General features: G+C 38.1%; 2 protein-coding genes across 2 annotated transcripts; both read left to right on the top strand.

Annotated features, from left to right (window-relative positions):
* Positions 1-961: 961 nt before the first annotated feature.
* LOC149846052 (uncharacterized) lies at positions 962-1,330 on the top strand. The gene has a single exon (XM_089990371.1). The coding sequence runs from the start codon at positions 962-964 to the stop codon at positions 1,328-1,330; it is 369 nt and encodes a 122-aa protein (XP_089846497.1).
* Positions 1,331-7,831: 6,501 nt separating this feature from the next.
* Positions 7,832-27,534, top strand: LOC149846051 (glucose-6-phosphate isomerase 1, chloroplastic-like). Its single transcript, XM_089996131.1, has 14 exons — positions 7,832-8,903; positions 9,630-9,752; positions 10,358-10,456; positions 10,541-10,624; positions 11,853-11,996; positions 12,071-12,136; positions 12,318-12,386; positions 12,488-12,595; positions 13,867-13,919; positions 14,018-14,156; positions 14,490-14,646; positions 14,768-14,846; positions 27,016-27,082; positions 27,171-27,534. The coding sequence occupies exons 1-14, from the start codon at positions 8,358-8,360 to the stop codon at positions 27,303-27,305; spliced, it is 1,869 nt and encodes a 622-aa protein (XP_089852257.1). The 5' UTR covers positions 7,832-8,357; the 3' UTR covers positions 27,306-27,534.
* Positions 27,535-27,974: the final 440 nt, after the last annotated feature.

Raw genomic sequence — 27,974 nt, 5'->3', positions numbered from 1 at the left:
AAAGGTATCTAAATCATATACTCAAGAAATGTAAAATGAATTATTGTAAGCCCGTTAGAACACATGTGGTAAAAGATGTCAAATTGAGTGAGAATGATAGTCTTGATGATGGACAAGAAAGGCTAAACATCCCTTATGCACAAGTTGTTGGAAGCTTGATGTATGTTATGCTATGCACAAGGCCTGATATCAGCTTTAATATTGGCCTCGTTAGTCGCTATGAAAGTAATCCTGGTTGGCTACACTGACAAGCAGTAAAAAGAATATTTCGATATTTAAAAGAGACTATAAACTTGAAACTATGTTTTCAAACTGATACTTTAGAATTAATTGGGTATCTGATGTTGACTTTGCACGCAACAGAGATAATAGTAAATCCACTTCTGAATATATTTTTCTCCTCGGAAGATAAGCAGTTCACTACAAGAAAAATCCTAATTAGCGACGGCAATTTGCGACGGATTTTTTCCGTTGCAAATTAGCAACGGATTAGCGAGAGAAAACTATTTGTCGCTAACATTCAAAATATTTACGAAATTAGCAATGAAAATATCTTCCTCGCTAAATCCGTCGCTAATTAGCGATGGATTAGCAACAACATTTTTCTGTCTCCAAAACACTACAAAAAAATTTCTAATTAGCGAGGGAATTTTTTTGTCCCTAATCCGTCGCTATTAGCGACGGATTAGGGACGGAAAAATTCCCTCGCTAATTCTGTCGGTAATTTTCGATTTAAACCGTCTCACCTGAGGCACAAAATTTTCTCTCCCCCCGTTTGAAAGTTTCTCTCCCTCCGTTTTTCCCTCCCCCCGTTCGAACTCTGAACTACGGTGTACTTATCAGGAAGGAAGCATAGGTGCATTGGTTCTCCAATCACTAATTTAACTAAATTTTGAGATTTTTTTTGGAACTTTGGCCGTGAAGTTTCTGACGGGAAAGGAAAGGAAGAGAGAAGAAATCAATGGCGTCCCAAAACTACTCAAGCCTTGACACGTGGGCCTTCCGGCCTTCGTTGACCGTCGATTCCTGGTTCTCGGAGGCATTCATGAGCCATGAGACCACCGCCCTCACTTGGGCGCTCCAGCTTGAAATCTACAACTCTGACTCCCTCGCCTCCCTTCCCAAGCTGAACGCCCTCACCACCACGAGTGCCACCAGCTCCGAGACGGACGGCCCCCTCCTCCCTCCCGCCCGCCGGACCACCGTTGCCCCTCTGCCCACCGGACGGATCTCCAAGAGGAAGTCTCGGGTGTCGAAGAAGACGCCGACGACATTCATCAACACCGACCCCACCAATTTCCTTCAGATGGTCCTCTGGCCGTCGACATAGAGCTTGTCGGTCTCCTTCCAGGGGGAGTCGTTCTCCCTCCCGATCGGCCGCCGCGAGAGGCCGCCTGCGGCTGCCCGCGTCCCTTTTCTCGCCGTGATTGGCTCGTTGCGGAAGAGCGTCCCGACGCCGGAACGCGTCGATTCTGTGAAAAAAAAAAATTGCTCCCTGTCGGAGAACGCGCCGGTGGAGAGCAATTTTTTTTAATTTTTTTTTAATTTAACGATGGATTAGCAACAGATATTATCCATCGCTAATTTAAAATAGTGAAGGACTCGCGATGGATCATGTCCGTCGCTAATCCGTCATAAATTAGCGACAAAAGTAGCAGCGGATAAGTTCTGGCACTACTTAGCGTCGAAAAATTCATGATGGCGATGAATTTAGGTCGTCGCTAATCCACAGGTTTCTTGTAGTGGGTTTCTGGTCATATAAGAAACAAGGCTACGTAGTTCAACATACTCAGAAAGCATAATATATTGCATACAATGCAGCTGCTACATTTGTTGTTTGGATAAGCCGCTTCATTAATGATTTGAAGCATGAGATAACCAACGGGTTAGTTCAGATTTATTGTAATAATCAAGCTGTCATCTCTCTTATGAAGATTGGAGCAAATAATTCAAAAATTAAACATATAATGGTAAAGTACCATTATATTCATGATATGATTGAAAGGAATGAAATCAAAGTCAGTTATTTACCTACATCTGATATAATTGATGATCCTTTAACAAAGAGCATATCAAATAAAATATTTTCAAAATATTTATCCTGTATGAGATTAAGATATGTCTAACAAAGACATGTCTGGATGAGAAACTAAAGAATACAACTCATTGCATGAATGTTGATGTAAGAAAAATACTGCAATAGTGAGAGGTAAAATCTTGCATCATGATTAGTTATATATGGCCAAGTGGGAGATATTGGTCATACATAACCTCCATGGCCATGTTTCACGGAGAGTCTCACTTGTTGAAGAGAGAGGTGGGGTCACTCTCTCTCCAACGGGTGAAACCACTTAGAGGAAAGCTCAAATTGTTAAAGAGTTATGCTTTTTCAAACTGGGTTATCGGCTACCCAGAAAGGAGTAAATCCCTAGCATAATCTCTCTTATTTAAGTAAGAGAGGGCTTACTCATCAGAATATAGAGATAGACACATAATAACGAGTGAGAGCAAACCCCTCCTAAATCTGGTCGTAAATCATTCTCTCGCACATCTGTCTTGTTCGATCCATCATATGCGTGTAGAGTTTGACACCAATGACTACCCAAAGGAACGCTTCCTTTATGTAATCTGGAAATAGTCAGTCACTAAAAGTGAAAAGATGAGAGAGCATATGACTGCTGTCCCCATGGTCTAGTTGATCAATTTCTGTAGTCATCTCGTTGTCTTCCCGGTGTAACCCAATAGCTTCAATATTTGAAACTAGTATAGTCCATTATCTTTTTACATTAACCTTACAACACGAGAGAGAGAGAGAGAGAGAGAGAGAGAGTCCATTTTCTTAATAACATTGATGCTATTGATAAAACATGCAAAATCAGTAGCCCCCAAGGTCTGGCGTGGACACAAAAGAACCTATCAAACATGGGAGATCGTGATTGCGTGATCATCTGATCAAACTATTTGTTCCCGCTACAGTATCTGAATGTGTTTCGCAATAGATGATTGTAAGTGCATGTCCTACAAATTAATGCTGCAAATCGGAACTTCCAAGTACACCTGTACATACAGAAGCGTTGCTTTTTGGCTCCCTTGTATCCAAAGGAAAGGACACGGAGAGAAACCCAACTTGGCAGAGAGATATCTAGCATCCCACTATTAAACTGGGTAACTTCTGATTCCCAAACCATTGCACGTCAAGATTAGACCCTGTAATTGGTACAGATATTCCTGCAATTTGATTGTCATAAATAGCATGTTAGAGAGCACTTGGGATGCAAAAATGAAAACATAGAGTAACATTGGCTCACAATGATTCTGTAGTCCTCCATTTGCAGGAAACCGATCCTATCATACTCACTCCTTTTGACGGGATCACTTAAAACTGTGAACATTCAACATCCAGCAATCAGATATGGTTCTAGCAGCTTCAGTGAACTACAAGAAATATGCTATGTACAAGAAATATGCATATGCTATCGAGTGATTTTCTCAAAAAAAAATTGAAAGAAATATATAGCATCAGAAGATGGTTACCATCAGATGAGTACCCGATTCACGTCAATCCACCGAAGGTCCTGGTTTGGCCATTTCCTGTGCACCCTGCTAGTGGTCTCCCATCTCAGTTGGAGCAAAAGCTAATCAGGATTGAATTTGACGTCTCTAAAGATACGGTGATTGTGTTCCAGCCAAATCAACCAGACCTGCCATACAAATGTCATTTCTTTCCGTGCTGTTGAAAATGTTGTGCGATTTTGCAGTTTGTTCCAAGCCAAATTAAAGTCATTCCAAGGTTGCTGTAGCAGAGTTTTGTGAAAGGGGAGTCCCAGATATGCTGAGTTGATTCCTCATGAACATAACATAGGAAGAACCTGCTGGCCAGGTGAAACCCCTTTCACTTCAGCCGAAATTTAGTCATGAATCTTTTCATGAATGATGAACCTCATCCGGTTGCTGCGTCAATAGGACCCCCTCCAAGTCCAACATGAGAGCAGACCATTGCCGGAATACCTCCTCGGAAGGGTCCCGTCTGAGTACTATATTCTAGGCATTTGAGATAGGTGTACCTAGGGGTGGCAAAATCTGACACGACCCGCCAAGCGGGTTCGGGTTTGGCTTAAACGGGTTTGTGTCATAAACAGGTCGATCCGCCTAACCCGTTTATTAAACAGGTTGGGTTCGTGTTAGGGGTATGCCAACCCGCCAACCCAGATGACCCGTTTAATAAACGGGTTAGGCGGGCGGGTCAACCCATTTACCCAAACCTGACCCGCCAACCCGTTTACCCGACCCCGACCCGCCAACCCACCAGCCAACCCGTTTACCCGAACCCGACCCGCCAACCCACCTGCTAACTTGCCAACCTGTTTACCCGACCCGACCCGTTTATTAAACGGGTTAACCGTGTCGTGTCGGGTTACCCGTTTAATAAATGGGTCGTGTTCGTGTTTGCCACAGCCGACCCGTTTAATAAACGGGTCGGGTTCATGTTGAGGTATGCTGACCCTCCAACCCGACCCGATTGCCACCCCTAGGTGTACCCACATCCATAACCTTGTTGAATTTACTACGGACAACATGATATAATTCAAGAAATAATTCCTCAAGTGGATGGCCCCCCCTCCAAATGTCATGCCAAAAGAGTGTGAGCGCTCCATCATGAACACCAACCATGATAAATTGGCAGAATGCATCAATGACTTTCAACCAACCTTCCAAATCCCAAAACCCCTTTGCCATCTATAATTTTTCTATGAGCTCCAAGACCAACCCAATAGGTCATATTTTTTTTGGAAAAACTTTAGAAAGTCTACCTTTCCTCTTGCAAATCAACCATAACCATTTGGCAATAAGTGCCAAATTAAACTGGTGAATGTCTGGAATTTCCAAGCCACCAAACTCAAGTGGTCTTGAAATATCAAGACCAGCCCACCAATGCTCTCGAGTAACCATCAATGATTTCCTCAAATTAAAATGCTGGGTACGTGAATTGCATTTAAAAGGCAAGGTGTCAGAATCTCGTGGACGTAAAGGTTATAACTGCAGATATGTAGCTCAAAAACACATTGCCGGAAGATATATTGGTTTGGACAGCTTGGTACTGCATGTGTTCAAGTTTAAACTTTTCAGGAGAAGATATATTGGTTTGGACCTTCAGAAATGAATTTAACTGCGATGGAGTTTATTGGTACAAAAGGCACAAGGTTTCCTCTCAGCAACCTAATATAGGATCTCCCAGAGCTGCCATGACCTTGTGCTGCTTTGCTATAACAGACAGATTGATCACCCAAGATCGGCTGCAGAAGTATGGGGTTCCAAATTGCCGATAAGTGTTATTTGTGTTCTAGCGCCCTGGAAACAAGCTCCCCGTATTTTTCTTGAGTGCAAGACATCAAAGAAGATTTGGGCTGAGGTAATGAGATTGTTTGGAGTCTGGAGAAGAACCAACTTCAACCTTCAGGCGTTGGGGACTTATGAAGTTGCCTGATTGAAGCATTAAGCAAGTCTGGATAATTGAATTTCAATTGGTGATCCAGAAAATTTGGGAGATCAGGATTTTTTATTATCTTTGAGAGCAGAGTGTTGTCTATAGAAACGATGATAGCTGAGGTGTTGAATGGAGTTCGAGAGGTGATCCTTACAATCCTTCAAAGATCATGCTATCAGTCGGAACTGGTTATATGGTGTCCTGCCATATAGGATGGATCTCGATATCAATATTCGGCCGATGTTCTCCTCTCCCTGGCCATAAAATCAAATTAGGATGGATGGCCAGACCTGATAATCGGCATTGTAAAGAGTGGAGCTGGTGGATAGAGATTCTGGAGGATATTACAGCTAATAAATTTGTGGTGGAGTCATCTAAGGGTGATGTGGTATGTGCAGTAGCTAGAGCTATGGAAGGTCGAGACTTTCGATTAAAGGTAGATAAGACATCAATTCAAAGATTTTTATGTTTTCAACAGATTTAAATCATGCCCAAAACATCAGGTGTCATATTGAAATGTCCAACGCCTAGTATTTGACATTTCCCCACAGCCGACTGCTTTGACCGTCGGCCGGAAAGAAATTCTCGAGTTTAGAATGATTTTAAACGATCATTCTTAATTGTGAATTTCCATTAGCACCTAACTTTCACCTACAATTCAAAAAGATTAATCTTTCTATTTTAAAATTCCTAAATTTGTCTAACAATTGTCAAATAAAGGCCCATCCTGCCCTACAGTTATTCTCAACCATTTAACCTAAGTTGAATGTTTTAAAATAACGAAGGATAGCCTTCACTCATTCTCTTTCGAACAGGGATCCCATCATATGACATAGGATGGGTTCATCCTACATTCAATCCTAGCCATCCTATATAGCTGGATTCTGTTTCCTATCAGTACTTTGTATTATATTTAAATTTGGATATGGATCAGAGATAGGTGTTCCGATGCGGAAACCTTGTTCTCAACCAATTTGTTGATTGTTACTGTTAGGACTGATATCGATAATGCCATGCCCAATTCGGAACCTGACCCGGTGTAATGAAGTGAAGTTCAATTGGACTCTGGACTAACCATAATCAGGCACGAAATCAACCCGTTTTGAGAAGTGGCCTAGTGGTGCCACGCCACCACCCATCTGCTGCCTGTTTTCACCATTGTCCCATCATCACATGGCTGTGGTCGGCCTATATATTCTTTCGCAACTCAATTCCACCACTGTCATTCTCCATCTGGGATCTCAGTGTTGCAAGTTGTTCTTAGATGGGGTTCAGCATAGCTCAATCAATGGATAAAGAATCAACCCTTGTATTTGCATTGTTTGGACCAAAAAGAATTTTTTTTTTTTTAATCAGCTGATTTTGACAATTTCATAACCGTTAGTTTTTCTTTCTGTCGCTAGAAAATCTTACACAAGTCGGTTTTTTGCAATTCAATGACGAAATTCACTAGATGAACCATGTAAATCTCATCTATAGGATCAGATTTGATCAAAACAACAATAAGATCCAAAGATGGAAAGTATGACGATGGGGATGACATAGCAAATGGGTGGGATGGGGGGCGTTTGGGCAATGGCTGAAACCTGATGGGGACAAAGAAAGATATTCAGTATCCATTAGTGTGCTTTTTTCAAAGGCAAGCTGGGACCCCCACCAGTTATTATTCAACTTGTACCACTGGGTTTTGAATAGGGGTGGCAATCGGGTCGGGTTGGCGGGTTGGCGGGTTGGCGTGTCAGCATACCTCAACCCGAACCCGACCCGTTTATTAAACGGGTCGGCTGTGGCAAACACGAACCCGACCCGTTTAATAAACGAGTAACCCAACACGACCCGCCAACCCATTTAATAAATGGGTTGGGTCGGGTAAACGGGTTTTCAGGTTCGCGGGTCAGGTTGACGGATCAGGTTGGCAGGTAGGCGGGTTGGTGGGTCGGGTTGGCGGGTCGGGTTGACGGGTCGGGTTGGCGGGTCAGGCAGCCGGGTTGGCGGGTTGACCCACCCGCCTAACCCGTTTATTAAACGGGTCAGCCGGGTTAGCGGGTTGGCATACCCCCAACCCGAACCCGACCTGTTTAATAAACGGGTTGCGCGGGTCGACCCGTTTATTAAACGGGTTGGCTTAAGCCCAACCCGAACCCGCCTAAGAGGCGGGTTGGCGGGTTGGCGGGTCGGGTCAGAAATTGCCACCCCTAGTTTTGAAGATCAGGTTGGTCTATTTGCAAGATATTTTCCATGTGGGAATTTTGTTGTCGCAAAGCAAATGAAATACACCACACCTGCAATTCTTTGCTGCGTATTGACCTTCCAATGTATAGGAAGAATACACTAGAGTGATTGACTGATGAGGTTGGGATACCGGCCTGTCACTCGCAGGGCCACATTGACTCGTTGTGTATACAGGTAAAAATTTCTACCAACAACAGGGGAGGTGAGGTCGCTTGTTCGAAGCCAAAAAGGGACAAAAAAACCACATCCAATCCAATCCCCATCTCCATCTCCATCTCCCGTGTGATCACCTCCTCCATCTTCCGCACGACCCCCAGCCCCCACTTCACAGTTCAGACAATAATAATATCTCATTGCCACCAAAGGCCGAGAGCTGCTTCTTATAAACCACCCAAGGCTCTCTCTCTCTCTCTCTCTCTCTAACTTTACCAGACCAGACCAGACCAGACCAGAGGAAACGAAACAAGAAAAGAGCTCGTCGATGTAAGAGAAAGAGAAAGGGCGGAGACTCGAGGCTTCTCTCTCTCTCTCTCATTCCCTTTTTATAACTTGCGAATTTCCATTCCATCTGTCGTAAGAGTGAGAGGGGCACCTCTCTCTCTCTCTCTCTCTCTCTCTCTCTCTCTCTCTCTCCAATCCAATGGCGTCATTCTCGGGCCTCTCTTCGTCGTCAACTCTAACGGCGAAGAAGGTCTTAAGCCGCCCCGCTCCCTCCATCTCATCTTCCTTCTACTCCCCAAGAAATCCGGCTGGCCCCCTTTCTGCTTTTTCCCGGCGCTTCCATTTCCGACCACTCTCCTTAGCCCGCGAGATTCCGGCCGAGCTGTCGAGAGGTGAGAGCCTGAAGATGAGCAGGATGGAGGGTTTGCAGAAGGATCCGATCGCGCTCTGGAGTCGCTACTTGGATTGGTTGTACCAGCACAAGGAGTTGGGGCTCCTCCTGGACGTGAGCCGGATTGGTTTCACCGACGAGTTCGTGGAGAAGATGGAGCCCAGATTCCAGAAGGCCTTCCTGGCCATGCAGGAGCTCGAGCGAGGGGCCATCGCCAATCCGGACGAGAAGCGGATGGTCGGCCACTATTGGCTGCGCAGCCCGCATTTGGCCCCCAACCCCTTCCTCCGTAACCAGATCGAAACGACCCTCGACGCCATCTGCAAGTTTGCCGATGACGTGATCGGTGGTAAGGTAAACACGCATACCCATCTCTTCCTTTTGCCCGCTCTTATTAATCGAAGCTTGCGCAAATAAATATCTTGGCTGGGTTCTTTTCGGAACCAGCAATCCTTCTTCTCAATTGGACCTTGCGAAAACGCCAATCTTATGCTTCAAACCCATGCTCATATAGGGACCCCCGTTTCTTACTTTGATTGATAACTAAACTAAGCTATTGGGTGCAAAAAAAATTCCTTCCGACAATGGACTTTGGACATGCAACACTCTTGACTTGCATGCTATGCAGTTCACTGTTCCATGGTCTCCGAAGTTAAAAAATGCAGATGCAGGAACACTTTCTGAACAAAGTGTATATGTGGAACCGCTATTTTCCATGCCCATAGTTATCTTCTTCTTTTTATTCTTCCCTGTTTTGTTTTCTGACTTGACAATCTTTAACTTTATATGTATTGTAGGCTGATCTAAACATTAGGCACCTGAGTGTCTTTACAGTAGCTTGGTTGACATGGTTTCTTCTTAATTCAAAATGAGCTTATTATAAAAAGTATTCCATTTGTTTTTGTCTGAGGATTGAATGGTTTTTTATAAAATCGGCCATGAAATAAAACTGGATTCAAAGGCATGCTTCATCCCCAGAGTCTCCCCCCCCCCCCCCCCCCCCCTAGTTATCGTAACCTTTCCTTTTCAAGGTTGCTTGATATGTTGATGCCATTTTCTAATTGTACTTTGTGGAAACAGATAAAGCCGCCATCATCTTCGGAAGACAGATTTACCCATGTGCTCTCCGTGGGGATTGGAGGATCAGCTTTGGGGCCACAATTTGTTGCAGAAGCATTGGCTCCTGACAATCCTCCTTTGAAGGTATGGTGTTGAATTGTTGGTATTGGAAGAGCTCTTTTATATTTGTGATCTGTGGCTTACAGTGTGGGCTTGCATGTGTCCATGCAAGCAGGGAACTAATTACTGGAAAGTGAATTTTGCATGAAGTGGCACTTTCTCTGTAGCGCCAGATTATCTAAATCCATGGGAGTTGATATGTCAGATCGATGTCAAATAAAATGAAGCCATTTAAATCCTGTTATATTTGTAATATCTTAAATATACAAATATTGGTATTGATAAGACTCTGGAATTTTGGTGTCCTTGTATAGATGCCTGGAAAGTGTGTAACTACTTTGGGTAGATCTTATGGAGGACCTTTGGTATTATGTCATCTGTATCTTTGTTCATAATTTAAATGTTTTTTAATAGCTTTTAGATCAATATGATTCAATTCACTCTGCATACTGTATTTGTGACTTTTAGCTGTTTGAGTGGCATAAACTCTCGTTTGTGTTACTTGAAGGATTTGGACATTCCCATCAAAGTGGCATATTAGCCTTTTACTTCCACCTGTAATTAGCTTTTTGTAATTATGATTAAGTGTGTAATTTAATGACTTTGTCTTATTCTACTTCATGTGGCAGATAAGATTCATTGACAATACAGATCCAGCTGGAATTGATCATCAAATTGCACAACTTGGGCCAGAATTAGCTTCTACCCTTGTAATCGTGATCTCAAAGGTATGTTTAGATCTCTCTTATCCTGAATCTTCTCAAACATTTGCATGATTGTGAAAGATCTGAAATAGATTTTTTTGTGCTCAGAGTGGAGGGACACCGGAAACTCGTAATGGTTTGCTGGAAGTACAGAAGGCTTTTCGTGAAGCTGGACTTGATTTTGCAAAACAGGTTTGGTTCTCTTGTTTCTTTTTCTTGATGATTTTCTTTTTTGAAGCCTAATTGGTTTTCAATGTGTTGATATGTTGGTTAATGAATTTTCCTATGCTAAATCTGTGGAGTTGGTTGTTTCCTGTTAAAATTAACTAAATAGTGATTTGTTGAAGTTTCTGTTTGCAGCTTGTACATTCTTACACTTTGTGATGTTCTTGACATCAATTTCTTGCTGAAATATCTGCTTGTTTTGTTTCTGATACTGACTTGTTGGTGTTGCTACCTATCTTTTGCTTGTCTATAACTGTTCTTGCATCATTTTCTTAAGATGACACAAAACAAAAGGGTTTTATTAAGAAGGATGATGTCCTTTTATTTGAATAAGAACATGAAAAACAGAAAGTGTCATTATTTCATAAAAAAGAAAAAAGAGTAACAGCCAGTGTCACCTATGTCCTATCAACCTGAAGATGACAGTAGTAAAAGAGGAAATAAGTATCATTTTTTAAGCATAGTATCTAGCAATTAGTGAGATTAGTGTGGGCTAAATCCAGTCATCCACCTATTTTCTATCTATTTTATATATGGAAGAACTAGCTTTCTGACCTGCATATATTGGGACAAAGAAGGGGAAAAAGATATTTGGAGTGAGTTTGGATATGCCTATTCTGATGGTTTGAACTTTGAATTTTGAACTCATAAACACGTCTATATAGCTTAATGTGAAACAAATTTATGAAGTGAAGTTTGTGAGACTGGGAATCATTTGTAGGACGCGTTTTTCTTACTACACTAAAAAGGTAAGTTCTAAGAACATGTGTGCCTTTCCATGTTTATCAGTTGATTCACATGATTGTTGTTTATGTGCATACATGACTTAGATCAAAACACATGCAGGATGAAAAGGTTTGACATGCCACCACATGCAATGAGAATGCTTGTTAATGAGTACAAGTATTCCATAGGTCATTTCTAGAAGCAACTTCTCAAATCAAAGTTATATTTCTTCACAAGTTTTCAAATGTCAGTCAAATGGAACTCTATGTATTTGTTTTTCATAGATAAGATCTGCTATTAGAGCTCAAAAGTTCATCTAGTTGGAGGTTGTGTTGAAAGTTCGAAAATAGCTGGCATAATCTTTCGTTGCATAGTCAATGATGATATCTAGATGCTAAATATCTGCATGTTTCTTTTTCTCAATATGAATTTCCTTTTGGCTAATCTTCACTATGGCCTTCTATTGCAGGGTGTCGCCATTACACAAGAAAAATCTTTGTTAGACAACACAGCGAGAATAGAGGGATGGTTAGCAAGGTTTCCAATGTTTGATTGGGTGGGAGGAAGAACCTCAGAAATGTCTGCAGTTGGTTTACTTCCAGCTGCTATGCAGGCATGATTCTCTAATAATCTAAAGTTTGCAATCTGTACAGACGTTTATTAACTTCCAATTTGTCGCATGTTCAGGGTATCAACATCAAAGAAATGCTTATTGGCGCGTCTATGATGGATGAGGCTACTCGGACTACTGTAGTAAGTATCCATCAATGATGATATTCATTTATCTTTTTCCTTGGTCTTCTTGTCATGCTTGCATTGGCTGGGAATATTTTGGTTGTTGAGAAAGTAAATCATTTGAATTGCAGAGATGGGGTTTTGCTACATAGTTCATAGGATCTACTTTATTTGTTCATCAATGGGTATGTTTTTGCAGGTGAAGAATAATCCTGCTGCCTTGCTAGCTTTATGTTGGTATTGGGCTTCGGATGGGGTTGGATCCAAGGTCTGCATCTCTCTAGCTGTTGCTTTTGCTTATATACATGGTTTCTTTCTTTATTTTGTTGTCTTCGTCATTCTCTATTTCTCCCATTTTGTTTTCATTAGGATATGGTTGTACTTCCATACAAGGATAGCCTCCTCCTTTTCAGTAGATACCTGCAGCAGCTTGTCATGGAATCCCTTGGAAAGGAGCTTGACCTAGATGGCAATAAGGTGTGCCTACAATGGACCTGTTTAAAAGTTTATGTTTCACTTACCTTTTAGCATATTTTTTTAATGCAGAAGCACTTATAGTAGTGATGGGGTGATCCAGGATAAAACCTCCATAAGTAGGTCCATCTTGTCATGCTGCCAGATATAATCATTTTTTTAATGAATAAAATTAAGGATATTTGGGGGAGATAAGTGCAACAAATCCTATGTAGCAGCAGCCACTTGTTAGGACTTGTCTCTTTTTTTTCCCTGTTCAAAAATTACATCTTGGTCATATGATTACATATTTGCTTGGGTAAGCTTGATGGTCTATGAATCAAACTGTTAGTTGATGTAGGTTATGTTTCCTGATGTTTCTCTCTTTTGATAATGTTGGTCTTTTGTAGCATTTCTTTCTTGTTTGTCCTGAAAAGAAAAATTCGGTTGTTTTATTCAAAGTTCAAACTAAGCTATGGAAACCTGCAGTAGTCTACCCAAGGTTACCAGACTAGGAAGTGGAAGCGGGAAGCAGAAGCAAGAAACAAGACATTTTAAAATTTACAGAAAGCGAGGAATCAATTTAAAAACAAAACAGGAATAAACAAGGAAGCAATATGAGAACTGAATAGGTATTGAACAAGAAGCAAATAAAAATTAAATAACAATGACTATTCTTATATTTCATGATTCTTTAGTGTAAGAATTAAACTTTTTGTTAAAATCTAATAATGATGGTTACCAATTTAGAGAAAGCACATGGGAAGTGAGTGGAAGCATGAGAGGAAGTACATGAAAAACATAAAAAGAAACATGAGAGAATCATATAGAAAGTTTGTAGGGAAGCATGGACGAAGCGTGTGGGAAGCGTAGGAGAAGCATGGAAGAATCGAGATTGCCATAAAATTTTGGAAGCGAAGAATATCACACTTCCAAAGCGAGTTTTTGGCAAGTGTGCTTCCCACCTATCTAGGAAGCTTCTGGTAACTCTGAGTCTACCATCTCGCAGAAGTCAAATACTTTTTCTTTACAGTTTTCAAATAAGTTTCCTATGGCAGGTGCTATCAAGTGAATAGAATTATACCTCTATTCAGAAAATTATGTAGTAGTAGGACCGACTTAACCATGCCTTGCGTGAAGCCCTCACTACAGATAATCATATCTGATATCCTGCATTAATATTCTTAGTGGCTAGAATAACCAAACGGAAAAATAACAGCTGATAATTCTGTTGTAATTCTACATATTGGCCTCTCCTATATTGACAGTCTAACAGGTGGTTTCTTTTCTTATAGGTCAATCAGGGTCTTACTGTTTATGGAAACAAAGGGAGCACTGATCAACATGCGTAGGTTCTATGTTGTGTTTTGAACCTTAGTTTTTTCCTCTATCTTCAGATATAATAAATAATAGGTCGTTGCACTTTCTCTCCTTTATTCTTAACAGCTACATTCAACAACTGAGAGAAGGAGTCCACAACTTTTTTGTTACATTCATTGAAGTTTTGCGTGACAGGCCCCCTGGCCATGACTGGGAGCTTGAGCCTGGTGTAACATGTGGTGATTACCTATTTGGCATGTTACAGGTCTGTATATTAATGTTTTACTCAACATTGCATCTGAATGGATACTAAATGCATCCCATGAGTTTTTTTCCCCATCAGTAATATAACATGACAACTGTAATGACCAGACGGATGTGCCCCAACCCCCTTACACAACATTGCTTGCATATCCTCTTGAAATAGGCACAGTGATTGATCTGAAAGCTTGTCATGAATCAATAGATATTCCTCGTTATGTTTTGTTTCCATATAATTCAATTTGGTGATATTCTGTTACTGTATACTTCCATAACCTTTCTGCTGTTGACTTTTTACATTGTAAAAATACTTTTCTGAAAGTGTAAATTTGTTCAGGGAACACGTTCAGCCCTTTATGCAAATAACCGTGAGTCCTTAACAGTTACTATTCAAGAAGTAACTCCTAGGTCAGTTGGAGCACTAACAGCACTTTACGAACGTGCTGTTGGGATATATGCATCCCTAGTTAACATCAATGCCTACCACCAGCCTGGTAAATTTGCTTCTCTATCATCTCTTATTGATCAGCTACAAAGTGTGACCATGTTATAGCGAGTGCAGGATGTATAACACCTTCAACTACTGCTTTTCCTGATTTATGTTCTCATACTCAGGTGTGGAGGCTGGGAAGAAGGCAGCAGGAGAGGTATTGGCCCTTCAGAAAAGGATTCTTGCAGTTCTAAACGAGGCTAGGTAACCTATTTGGGACTTATGTTCGACAAAATTTAGTTTCTTCATGATACTGATCCAGACAAGTGAAGTTAGTTTCTTATATTACTGGTGACATTCCTCTCTCTTTTTTCATTAACCATTAATTGTGAAATTCTAGTAAACTTTTGATTAGAAACTCACGCATGCTTTAAGTGTCAAATCATCCCTTTTCTACTAGTGAAAATATAACGTTATTTTTTAAGGAATAATGATGTTGCAAATAAGAATACCCTGATGTAATCAAGAAATGGTGAAAATACCATACACAGACAGGCACATGTGCGCCAAACTGGAAAAAGGGAAATGGGGGAGAAAAGGAAAGAGTTTGGGTGCCTACCATGTGAAGGCATTATTCTGTAAAAACAAAATGTTGTGTTTGTCGATGAACATTGAGAGACCAAAGACAATTAGAATGATTAGGCGGACAAAAGTGCATGTTGCACTCTCAAGGATAGGGTAGGTTTCATTATCTTTTTGTTTGTTTTTTTGAAAGGCAAGCTGAGGTTAGGCAGACCCCTACCAGTTATACAACTATACCATTGGGTTTTGAACCTGCAACTTCCCAACATCCCAACTCAAGGTGACGTGCACTAGATGCTCCTACCAGACAAGCGGAGCCCCCCCTGTTGGTAGGTTCCATTTGTTGATAAACTATATTTTGATGACACATAATATGATACACTGTCATATTTGATTTTATATGATATGATAATATGTCTTCTTGAAAAATGTTATATTATGACTGGATATGTTTTGCCATAAATCTAACGAGTATTTGATGCAAGGATATCTCACCCAAAAAGGATGGAGACCCCTTGTTCAAGTACAACCGTGGTGCAATCATACTCCTTGAAGAAAAAGCTTGATGAGCCATGCATTCCTAAAGATCATCTAAAGAGATCGGCTTCCTCAAGATGAAGATTTTTTTTTTCTTTAGAGTCATATGTAACAGAACCTTCAGAAGCATGCATATTGCATACTCATTCATAAAAGCTATATTTCATAAAAGTATACGATAGTTTCAAAAAGCACCTTTTTTGAAAACCAATAATTGTACCTTCTTACAAACCTTTATGAAAAAGGTATTTTGACATGATATATTAGCTCATGATTTCAAAAAGCAATAATTGTACCTTCTATCATGTATAAGACAACTTAAAAAGAAATGATTTCAAATGTGTAGGAAAAAGACAAAACATGGAAATCGGCTAGACAAAGAAAAACAAATATAATATGTTTTGAAAAGACTTTAGTTACCTTTTTACAACTCATAGAATGTCGACTTACTTGAAGTCATCATTCTCTTTGTAAAACATTAAATACCTCCTCTAAAAATCTTTTAAAATAACTATCTTAATCCCACTCAAGAATGTCGACTTGCTTAAAGTCTTCATTCTCTCTGTAGACATTGAAAAACACATCATAAAGAAAACTCTTGATATGACTATGTACAAATAAAGATCTCAAAGCATTTATTGTACTTACACTCATTTAAGTAAAGAAGTGACAATTTCTAAATAAAATACTTTAGTACTACAAATCATTAATTAGTATAAAGACAAAACTACATGATGGCCTACAAATCCAACGTTCAATGTACTATTGTAAGAAATAGACTTTTTACATAAAATATATCATACTTAAAAGGTTACAACGACTAGTGTACCCCAAATATTACTTTTATGGAAAGAAGACTTTTTCGAAAATCCATAAAGATGTTTTTTGAAATGACTTGACATCTCACATCCAAAAAAGACTATCATTTCAAAAAGGCAACGACTATTTTTCTAAAGGCTATATAAACACAAATCAAATAACTTATTCGACATGGACATGTGAGCTTACAACGAGAAAAATTCCTATTCGATATTTGAAAGAGAGCCTAGAAAAAGAAAGAGAAAAGAAAGAGAAAAAGTCAAGAATAGCTCTTTGACAAAGAGTATCTTCTGAGTGAAAAGAACAAAACATTCTGAGAATCCTTCATTTGTGCATTCATATCATTTTGAAGGTTCTATAGGAAGTATTGTAACTTTCTGTTATTAACTGTATTTCTTCTTTGTTGAAAGAAGTAGACCTCTGAGAAAGAGGGTGTTGTCCTTCTCTGTTGAGAGAAGAAGACCTCTGTGAAAGAGGGTGTTCCCCTTCTCTGTTGAGAGAAGAAGACCTCTGTGGAAGAGGGTGTGCCCCTTCTCTGTTGAGAGAAGAAGACCTCTGAGGAAGAGGGTGTTGTACTATTTATCTGGTAACTCGGATGTTATAGTGGAAAGCCTAAGTGGTTTGCTTGGGGACTGGATGTAGGTCAGGGTTTTGACCGAACCAGTATAAATTCTGTGTTTATGTGTTGTGCCTTTATCGCATTATATTTTTAATTTATCGATCTATTTAGTATTTCACTATTCACCCCCTCTCTAGTAGAATTTCATTTGGTATCAGAGCAGGTTTACTGGTTTCGACATGACAAGTCTTCCAACACAAATGACATCTACCTCTTATGCTCGTGATATTGAAGGTCAACACGCATCTCATCCTCTCTTCAACGGCTCCAACTATGGATACTGGAAATGCAGAATGACTATATTTCTCAAGTCCATAGATTTTGCTGTATGGAAAATTGTTGAGCATCTATACACATCTCCATCCGCAGACTATAGCTTATGGTCTGATGAAGAAAAGAAAATGGCAAATCTAAATGCAAAGGCTATGAATGCCTTATGTTGTGCCATTGATCAGAATGAATTCAATAGAATATCTATATGTGAATCTGCATATGATATTTGGCATTCTCTGGAGGTTATTCGTGAAGGAACCAACAAAGTGAAAGAAGCAAAAATCTCATCTCTTGTCAGAAAATATGAGTTGTTCAAAATGAACAAAGATGAACCCATCACAGAGATGTTCACCAGATTCACCAACATCACCAACGATCTGAAATCTCTGGGTGTAACTCATTCCCAGACAGATAAGGTGAAGAAAATCTTGAGATCTCTCACAACTGATTGGGAGAAAAAGACTACTGCTATTGAAGAAGCTCAAGATTTATCCAAGATGACCCTAGATGACTTAATAGGCAATCTTATGGCCTATGAAGTCCATATGAAGGAAAGAAGGGAAGATGAACAACCTTTAAAGAAAACTCTAGCCTTCCCAGCTCTTTCTGAGAATGAGGACTTAGAAAAAGAAACTTAAATTGCGCTACTCACCAGAAAATTTCAGCGCTTCATGAGAAGGAACCGACTTCCAAATAAGCACAAAGAAAGAAAAGACCCTAAGGAAGATTCCATGTGTTATCAGTGTAATAAGCCAGGTCACTTGAGACGTGACTGTCCTCTTCTCAAAAGAAAATCCAAGACTGAGGAACCAAAGAAGTTCTTTAAGAAAAAGGCTTTGCATGTTCAATGGGATGATTCAGAACCATCCACAAGTGAAGAGTCAAGCGATGATGAAGCAGAAATCGCCAACATGTGCTTCATGGCAGAAAGCTCTGTAAGTGAATCCCTTGATTTCTCCTTTGAAGAACTTCAAAATGCTTTTCAGGAACTTTTTGAAGAATCAAGGAAAACGATTCTCAAAAATAGACATTTGAAATCTAAAAATCTAGAGCTTATGCTGAAAAATGAAAAACTCAGTATTGAAAATTCCAAGTTACAAAAGAAAAATTTTCTGATTACTTCTGAAATCTCCTCTACTAGCTCCAAGACTAAAAATCTGCAAGTAGAAATTTCAGAATTAAAAAGTAAAATTGAGAACCTTATGAAAACGGTTTTCAAGTTTACTAAAGGAAAAGAGAACTTGGATAAACTCCTATCCTCTCAAAAAGTCTCTTTCTACAAGAATGGTATTGGCTACTCTCATTTCAACAAACCTTCTTGTATGAATCAAAAGACCACTTTTGTCAAAGGTTCTTCTGAACCTAAAAAGGAGTATTATATTTTTAATTCCTTGAACTCCTCTAAAGTTATAGACAAACCCAAATCCAAATGGACATGGGTTCCAAAGTCTAACAAAAAGGGACCAACTGGGTACCAAAAAGAAGTTTTACTTAATGTTTTGCAGGCTCCAAAAAAGAAGAACAGATGGATACTAGACATTGGATGTTCAAAACACATGACAGGACATCCAGACCTTTTTGTTGTTCTTCATCATAAAGAAGGAGGAACTGTCACCTTTGGAGATAACAACAAAGGTTTGATAATTGGTATTGGTAATATTGGCAATATTGATAAACCTCTTATCAAAGACGTTCTCCTTGTTAAAGGCTTAAAACATAACCTCTTAAGTATTAGTCAAATGTGTGACACAGGTTATAATGTTAACTTTAATCATGATGCATGCCTCATAGCAGACACCAACGAAAACATCATCTTAAAAGGTATAAGAAGAAATAATATATATGAATTATACCTAGAAAACATTATTGAACATTGCCTTATAGCTAATAATGACACTCAACATGTATGGCACATGAGAATGAGTCATGTCAACTCCAAATACATGTCTAAATTAGCTAAAAAAAGTTAGTACGTGGGTTACCCAAGATATCTTTTAAAAAAGATTATTTTTGTGATGCATGTCAACTAGGAAAACTGTCTAAATCATCTTTCAAATCAAAAAATATAATTTCAAATAAAAGACCTTTAGAGCTTCTCCACCTGGATCTTTTTGGTCCTTCTAGAGTAGCAAGTCTTAATCATAATAAATATTCTTTTGTCATTGTAGATGATTACTCAAGATTTACTTGGGTAATATTTTTGAAAAACAAAAGTGACACGTTTTATCAATTTGAAATTTTATGTAAAAAATTACAAAATAAAAAATCTTGTTCTATTGTGAAAATCCGTAGTGACCATGGAGAAGAATTTGATAATGAACTTTTTGTAAATTTTTGTAACTTGCATAGCATTTCTCATAACTTTGCCTTTCCTAGAGCTGCATCTCAAAATGGTGTAGTGGAAAGAAAGAATAGAACCCTACAGGAATCTGCTAGAACTATGCTCCAACATAATAATCTTGCTAAATCTTTTTGGGCAGAAGCTGTTAATACTGCATGCTATATAACAAATAGAGTTCTTATTAGACCCTTATTAAATAAAACTCCCTATGAATTATTCTATGACAGGACTCCAAGAATAGACTATTTTAAAGTCTTTTGATGTAAATGCTTTATCCTTAACACAAAAGATAGCCTGAATAAATTTGATGCTAAATCTATTGAAGGCATATTCTTAGGATATTCAAGTCATAGTAAAGCATACAAAGTTTTTAATAAGAGTTCATATATTATTGAAGAATCTATGCATGTCAGTTTTTGTGAATCTATTGATCAATCTGTTCTTAAGCAGACTAACGATGATAATGTTGAAAGTACAGATTTATTCCTAGATAACACAGTTAAATCTAATGAAGATGATCATCAAAGAACATTTGTTGAAATCAGAGATCATCCTCAAAAACAGATTTTGGGAGACCTGACCAAGGGTTTCAGACTAGAGCTCAGCTAGAACGGATTGCAAATATGGCATTCATTTCTCAACTTGAACCAAAGAAGATTGATGAAGCCATCATCGATGAGTTCTGGATGCTAGCCATGACTGAAGAACTGAATCAATTCCAAAGAAATGAGGTTTGGGATCTTATATCAAGACCAAAGGATCATTAGATCATTGGGACAAGATGGATCTTCAGAAACAAGCTAGATGAAACAGGTAATGTTATAAAAAACATGGCAAGACTAGTAGCTCAAGGATACAACCAGGAGGAAGGTATTGATTTTGATGAAACATTTGCTCTTGTTGCTAGACTTGAATCTATTAGGATGTTTTTAGCATATGCAAACTATATGGATTTTAAACTATATCAAATGGATGTTAAAAGTGCCTTTCTAAATGGTTTTATAAATGAAGAAGTTTATGTAAAACAACCTCTAGGCATTGAAAATGAACAATATCCAGATCGTGTTTTCAAACTAAAACGTGCCTTATATGGATTAAAACAAGCTCCTCGTGCTTGGTATGATAGACTCAAAACCTTTTTATTAAAAACTGGTTTTTCTGTAGGCAAAGCAGACTCTACTCTATTTGTGAAAATAGTGAATAATCATACCTTAATTGTTCAAATTTATGTGGACGATATCATCTTTGGATCTACTAACAGCACTCTTTGTGAAGAATTTTCTAAGTCCATGCAGAAAGAATTTGAAATGAGTATGATGGGAGAACTCACCTACTTTCTTGGACTGCATATTAAGCAAACCAAGGATGGAGTTTTCATCAATCAATCCAAGTATGCTCATGAACTTCTAAAGAGGTTCAACATGAACTCAACTGCATCAAAAACCACTCCTATGAGCACAACCATTGTTTTGGACAAAGATGAAGATGGTAAGTCTGTTGATACAAAGGTATACCGAGGTATGATAGGATCACTACTCTATTTAACTGCTAGTCGTCCAGATATCATGTTCAGTGTTTGCTTGTGTGCTAAATTTCCGTCAAATCCAAAAGAATCACATCTTAAAGTTGTAAAAAGAATAATGAGATATCTAAAAGACACAGTTGAGTTTGGATTATTTTATTCAAAATCATCTACATTTTATTTAATCTCATACAGTGATGCTGACTTTGCTGGAAGTAAATCTGACAGAAAAAGCACAAGTGGAACATGTCATATGCTAGGACACTCACTAGTTTCATGGTTCAGTAAGAAACAAAACTATGTATCATTGTCAACTACTGAAGCTGAATACATAGCTGCTAGCCTAGCCTCTACACAAGTCATCTGGATGAAACAAACTTTGAAAGATTTTGGTTTAAATTTTGAAAATACAACTATTTTCTGTGATAATACTGGTGCTATAAATCTATCTAAAAATCCTATTTTACACTCACGAACTAAACATATTCAAATAAGACACCACTTCTTAAAAGAACAAGTCTTAAACAACATAATTAAACTCGAATTCATACCCACTAATCAACAGTTAACAGACATCTTCACTAAACCATTGAAACATGAAGACTTTACACGAATTAGAAGAGAATTAGGAATATGCAAACTAAGTGACTTATAAATTAATCACACTTATTAAGATTAAAACATCTTATAAGTTATGTTTTTCCTTATTTATCGATTTTTTTTTTTATACATTCTTTGTTTTTGTTCCCACTATTCAAAGTCAAACTATGTTCCTATATTCACGTATACTCTAAACACTTATAAAAACACATTCATCATGACACATTCTTTATGTCTTTCAACTTGTCATCTTTCAAGTACACATTAATAATGATTCCTTGTCCTATTTCCTTTCACTCATATCCATAAGAACTATTTATATTAAGTAAAAGCTATCATGACATTGTTCACATCACTCATCTCATAACACTTTTTATCACTTTTGTCCTCTTGTGAAAATCTCTCTTACAATAAGCTAGTCGAACTTCAACATGATATTGTGTTCGTCACTTATTTTATCATACCTTTAATCATTGTTCTTCTTTTCTTATATTCAAGTGATATATCCCTTTTTCAGGACTTCCTTCTTCAAGACACCTCATTAAACCGTATGTAAATTCAATCTCTCAACTTGCCTATACGTAACTTAAACAAAGAATAGTATGTAATAATGATAAAACCACACTTAACCACTTTATGAGAAATCTTGCTTTTCAAATTTGAGTCATAATCGAGTGTTTATCCTTCTTAGTTTTTCACCACCTTCTTCAAAAGTTAAGTTGTTGTATTTCACGTATAGTTTTACTATATCATCTGTTATATCATATCTTAAGTGCAATCTATTTTTATCTTGTCATCCTTCACACCTTTTTTATAAAAACTCTTTTTCGAAAACTTGTCCTCCATTCTTTATTCTCATAAGTACTATTAAGTATCACCCTTTCTTTTTCTCTCTCTCCATCTAATTCGAAGTGAGCCTCCATCCGTGACCACTACATATTTTAAGCTTATCTTTTTTAAAAAAAACCATGTACTCCCTCCATTAAAACCATGTCCTCTAAACAAAACATCAAGTCCTTTATGACCTCTATGATCTCTCTCTACAAATTTGTATATTGAATCACCCTTCTTTATGACTATTTACACTCCTTCCACGCATACCTATAAAAATACTTCTTAAATAAGAAATTATTGCTTCTCACTCATATGTCCTTGTTTGTCTTATTCACATCTCATTCTTCACGTATTTAGAATGCTTTATCAGAAAGTAAAATTTTGTATAAAAAGGTGCTTGTTTTATTAGGCCATTATTTCCTTCACTCCATAACTATTCTTACATCTCTTCACTTCACGAAAATCTTTAGAGTATTCACCTTCTTGACTTTATTCATTCATCACACGTGAAGTCCAATAGGACACTCCATACTCAATACATGACACATCTCACAATTTGATAACCTCTCCCATAGAAAAGTTTTTCTCTTTATAGAAAAGTTATTCAAAACTATGTCCTTCTTGTCATTTACACTAATATAATACACTATCTTCCAAAATTTGATTTGATTTATCATTCACAAGCTTCTCAATCCACAACTCACGAATTTCTTCATTCAACTACAATCTAAAAATCATTCACTTCAAATGTCATTCATTTCTTATCACAATTATTTTCTTCCTTCTATTTAATAGATTGGTTCATCCCTCACCAAATTCCCCACGAATTTCTCTATCTTCTTACAAAGTACTACTCCTTCCAAGCTCTTCTTTCTTAGTCTCTTTTTCCTAAAGCTCTTGTAATGGCTTCTTCTTCAAATAATGTGATCACTGTCGCCGATCTAAGGTTTCCAGATCTATTTCATCACTACAACTCACTTTGCTCACGTCCAATTCATGAAGGTGAATTGGTTCACTACGAAGACTTCTCATCATTTGACCTCGAAAGATCTCTCCCCGAATTTAAACACTTATTAGGATCTTCATCCCAAGCTGCCTACTATCCCAAACTTGTCTGACTCTTCTACACAAATCTTTCCACCAATCATAACCAAACTACCATCACCACCAAGGTCCGAGGACACATGATTTTCTTCAATGCTTCCTCACTAGGCAACATTCTCAACCTTCCTTCCACTGGCACAGATCTAACTAACATAGTACCACTCGACCACTCGGTACTTCGAAAAATTCTTCTCTGTAACCACTTCACACACCTTCCCTGGCACATGAACAATCTCCAACCTCATGCTCAACTGCTTGCCCAAATTCTTCTCCACAATCTCTATCCCAAGCCTCCTCACAAGGGATTAGTGCCAAGAAAAACCTCTCTCCTCCTCTACGCAATTTTCTGCTCCACTCCGATAAATTGGTCCAACATCATCTTCGCCCACTTTATTCGCTATCAAAAATTCCAGCATCTTCTTTTCGGGTGTTTTATAACTCTCATTTTAAAATTCTTCAAGGTCCCCCTTCAAAATGAAGTTATCCTCTATCCCAAGCAGATCCTCAATGCTACTTCCTTCAATCCAAGGTCTCTGCACACTGCCAACCACGGCTCTGATGAAGCAGATCCCTCATCCGAATTTGATTACCTTTCTGCAATTATGGATGTCCAGCAAACTCAGGACCTTATACTTCGAAATCAAGCCTCGATGCAGCAGACCCTACAAACCCTCCAGCAGGATCACGACGCCCGAACACCTCAATCATCTCCACCTTCGGAGTAAACTTATTATTTTGGAATGTAATAACTTTATATTATTTTGGCCTGAAATAACTCTACTTACTCTCATCCCTTCCTTTTTGTCCATGACAAAGGGGGAGAAAAATCTGTCTCCATTATTGGAGAAAAATACTCTCTTTGACATTTTTCAATAATTTTATGATATTATGCATAATGTCTTTTTGACAGGGGGAGCATATTTTGTCATCATCAAAAAGGAGGAGAATGTTGAGAAACTATATTTTGATGACACATAATATGATACACTGTCATATTTGATTTTATATGATATGATAATATGTCTTCTTGAAAAATGTTATATTATGACTGGATATGTTTTGCCATAAATCTAACGAGTATTTGATGCAAGGATATCTCACCCAAAAAGGATGGAGACCCCTTGTTCAAGTACAACCGTGGTGCAATCATACTCCTTGAAGAAAAAGCTTGATGAGCCATGCATTCCTAAAGATCATCTAAAGAGATCGGCTTCCTCAAGATGAAGATTTTTTTTTTCTTTAGAGTCATATGTAACAGAACCTTCAGAAGCATGCATATTGCATACTCATTCATAAAAGCTATATTTCATAAAAGTATACGATAGTTTCAAAAAGCACCTTTTTTGAAAACCAATAATTGTACCTTCTTACAAACCTTTATGAAAAAGGTATTTTGACATGATATATTAGCTCATGATTTCAAAAAGCAATAATTGTACCTTCTATCATGTATAAGACAACTTAAAAAGAAATGATTTCAAATGTGTAGGAAAAAGACAAAACATGAAAATCGGCTAGACAAAGAAAAACAAATATAATATGTTTTGAAAAGACTTTAGTTACCTTTTTACAACTCATAGAATGTCGACTTACTTGAAGTCATCATTCTCTTTGTAAAACATTAAATACCTCCTCTAAAAATCTTTTAAAATAACTATCTTAATCCCACTCAAGAATGTCGACTTGCTTAAAGTCTTCATTCTCTCTGTAGACATTGAAAAACACATCATAAAGAAAACTCTTGATATGACTATGTACAAATAAAGATCTCAAAGCATTTATTGTACTTACACTCATTTAAGTAAAGAAGTGACAATTTCTAAATAAAATACTTTAGTACTACAAATCATTAATTAGTATAAAGACAAAACTACATGATGGCCTACAAATCCAACGTTCAATGTACTATTGTAAGAAATAGACTTTTTACATAAAATATATCATACTTAAAAGGTTACAACGACTAGTGTACCCCAAATATTACTTTTATGGAAAGAAGACTTTTTCAAAAATCCATAAAGATGTTTTTTGAAATGACTTGACATCTCACATCCAAAAAAGACTATCATTTCAAAAAGGCAACGACTATTTTTCTAAAGGCTATATAAACACAAATCAAATAACTTATTCGACATGGACATGTGAGCTTACAACGAGAAAAAATCCTATTCGATATTTGAAAGAGAGCCTAGAAAAAGAAAGAGAAAAGAAAGAGAAAAAGTCAAGAATAGCTCTTTGACAAAGAGTATCTTCTGAGTGAAAAGAACAAAACATTCTGAGAATCCTTCATTCGTGCATTCATATCATTCTGAAGGTTCTATAGGAAGTATTGTAACTTTCTGTTATTAACTGTATTCCTTCTTTGTTGAAAGAAGTAGACCTCTGAGAAAGAGGGTGTTGTCCTTCTCTGTTGAGAGAAGAAGACCTCTGTGAAAGAGGGTGTTCCCCTTCTCTATTGAGAGAAGAAGACCTCTGTGGAAGAGGGTGTGCCCCTTCTCTGTTGAGAGAAGAAGACCTCTGAGGAAGAGGGTGTTGTACTATTTATCTGGTAACTCGGATGTTATAGTGGAAAGCCTAAGTGGTTTGCTTGGGAACTGGATGTAGGTCAGGGTTTTGACCGAACCAGTATAAATTCTGTGTTTATGTGTTGTGCCTTTATCGCATTATATTTTTAATTTATCGATTTATTTAGTATTTCACTATTCACCTCCCCTCTAGTCGAATTTCACCATTATCTACATCGATTAAAGTTGCATCTCTATTCTTTCTACTTCTTTCGATATAGTTGACAAAGACCATCAATTGGAAATTGTTTGTCACTAATGGAACCACATCAGCATAAGCCCTTATGTATATGGGAAGTGGATGTCAACCTCAATTGACGCCTATTATAGCTAAATGCAAATTAAAATACTTAACAAAAAGATTTCTTTTGGTCAGAAATCTCACTCTTGTATGAAATGGTAAAATCACCTTTAAGCTTTCAGAATGATTAAAACGTGTTTGAGCTTTTGGAGGTAATGATTGCGCCCTGCCTGTGAATAACATTCAATTGTAGGGTTCATTCATATTGATGCATGGTTTGTCATTTTCTTTTATATTTTTTTGCATGAGGAGCATGTTGAACTTCATTGAAACTTGCAAGTTTCCAAGTACTTGCTGCTGATAAAATGACGTTTATCTTCTTTGTATGGTTTATTAGCTGCAAAGAACCTGTTGAGCCCTTAACACTGGATCAAATTGCGGATCGTTGTCATGCCCCAGAAGAAGTATGATTTACGTATTGTCTGCTTGTGCATTCACTTTGTGTGGCCATGTCATCTGCATAGTCGTCACTTACCTTTTTTGGCCGTGCAGATTGAAATGATATACAAGATTATTGCACATATGGCCGCGAATGACAGAGCAATTATAGCAGAGGGCAGCTGCGGTTCACCACGAAGCATCAAAGTTTTCCTTGGAGAGTGCAACGTTGATGATCTGTTTGCATGAGCTTCATATCAAGACCTTGTGCTTCCTGATTCTTTAGGAGGACCTGAACTGTCAAGGTCAACAGAACAGTATCTCTGGTGTACAGGCTGAGACGTTTTACATTCCTGGTAAAAGGCATAAACAGATTGCGGTTTGTTGTCTGAGAGGCTATTTGTTGTCTTTTTCCTTCTAAATAAAACTTAAAAGAGTATAGACATCTTTTTGAGGAGAAAGGAAATATTGTTACGACTTGCGTGTTCTCTTTAAATTTTATCTCCCTTTTTGGTTTGTGTGAAAGTGCAGCTGAGGGCCCTAGTTGCCCCCAAGTTGGAAATTAAGAGCGATTAACTATTCGCCAGCAGATTGGTCGGAGTTGAAGTTTGTGGGCTCAAGGCTTTCAGGGTGATTACATTGCCTGTGAGCTTTTTTGCGTATCATTCAGGTAGAACTTAAGAGTGGCTTGACCGTCCCCTAGTTGAGTGTCTGATCATAACATCGACGCTTGTGAATTTATGACCTTCACTCTTGAGTTACGTTTCACTCCACATACCATAGAAGAAAAGAATGGTTACTCTTTAACAGTTTTTTCGTCAAGACTCCATCTAAAGCATGTTTCCTATCAGACAAACCATGTTGAATGCACCTCTAGGGTCCAATTGAGCAAACAAATACGTGTATCCGAGCAATGTC

The sequence above is a fragment of the Nuphar pumila genome, chromosome 2 (assembly GCF_984573655.1).
Source record: "Nuphar pumila chromosome 2, dmNupPumi1.hap1.1, whole genome shotgun sequence".
NCBI lineage: Eukaryota > Viridiplantae > Streptophyta > Magnoliopsida > Nymphaeales > Nymphaeaceae > Nuphar > Nuphar pumila.
This window is presented reverse-complemented; position numbering and strand designations above follow the sequence as displayed.

Bases quoted from the DNA above. Each gene is read 5' to 3' on its own strand.
- LOC149846052 (XM_089990371.1), top strand. From the start codon at position 962: ATGGCGTCCCAAAACTACTCAAGCCTTGACACGTGGGCCTTCCGGCCT.
- LOC149846051 (XM_089996131.1), top strand. From the start codon at position 8,358: ATGGCGTCATTCTCGGGCCTCTCTTCGTCGTCAACTCTAACGGCGAAG. The intron at 11,997-12,070 runs GCATGATTCTCT...TCGCATGTTCAG, and splicing joins TACTTCCAGCTGCTATGCAG to GGTATCAACATCAAAGAAAT. The intron at 14,847-27,015 runs GTAACCTATTTG...ATGGTTTATTAG, and splicing joins GCAGTTCTAAACGAGGCTAG to CTGCAAAGAACCTGTTGAGC.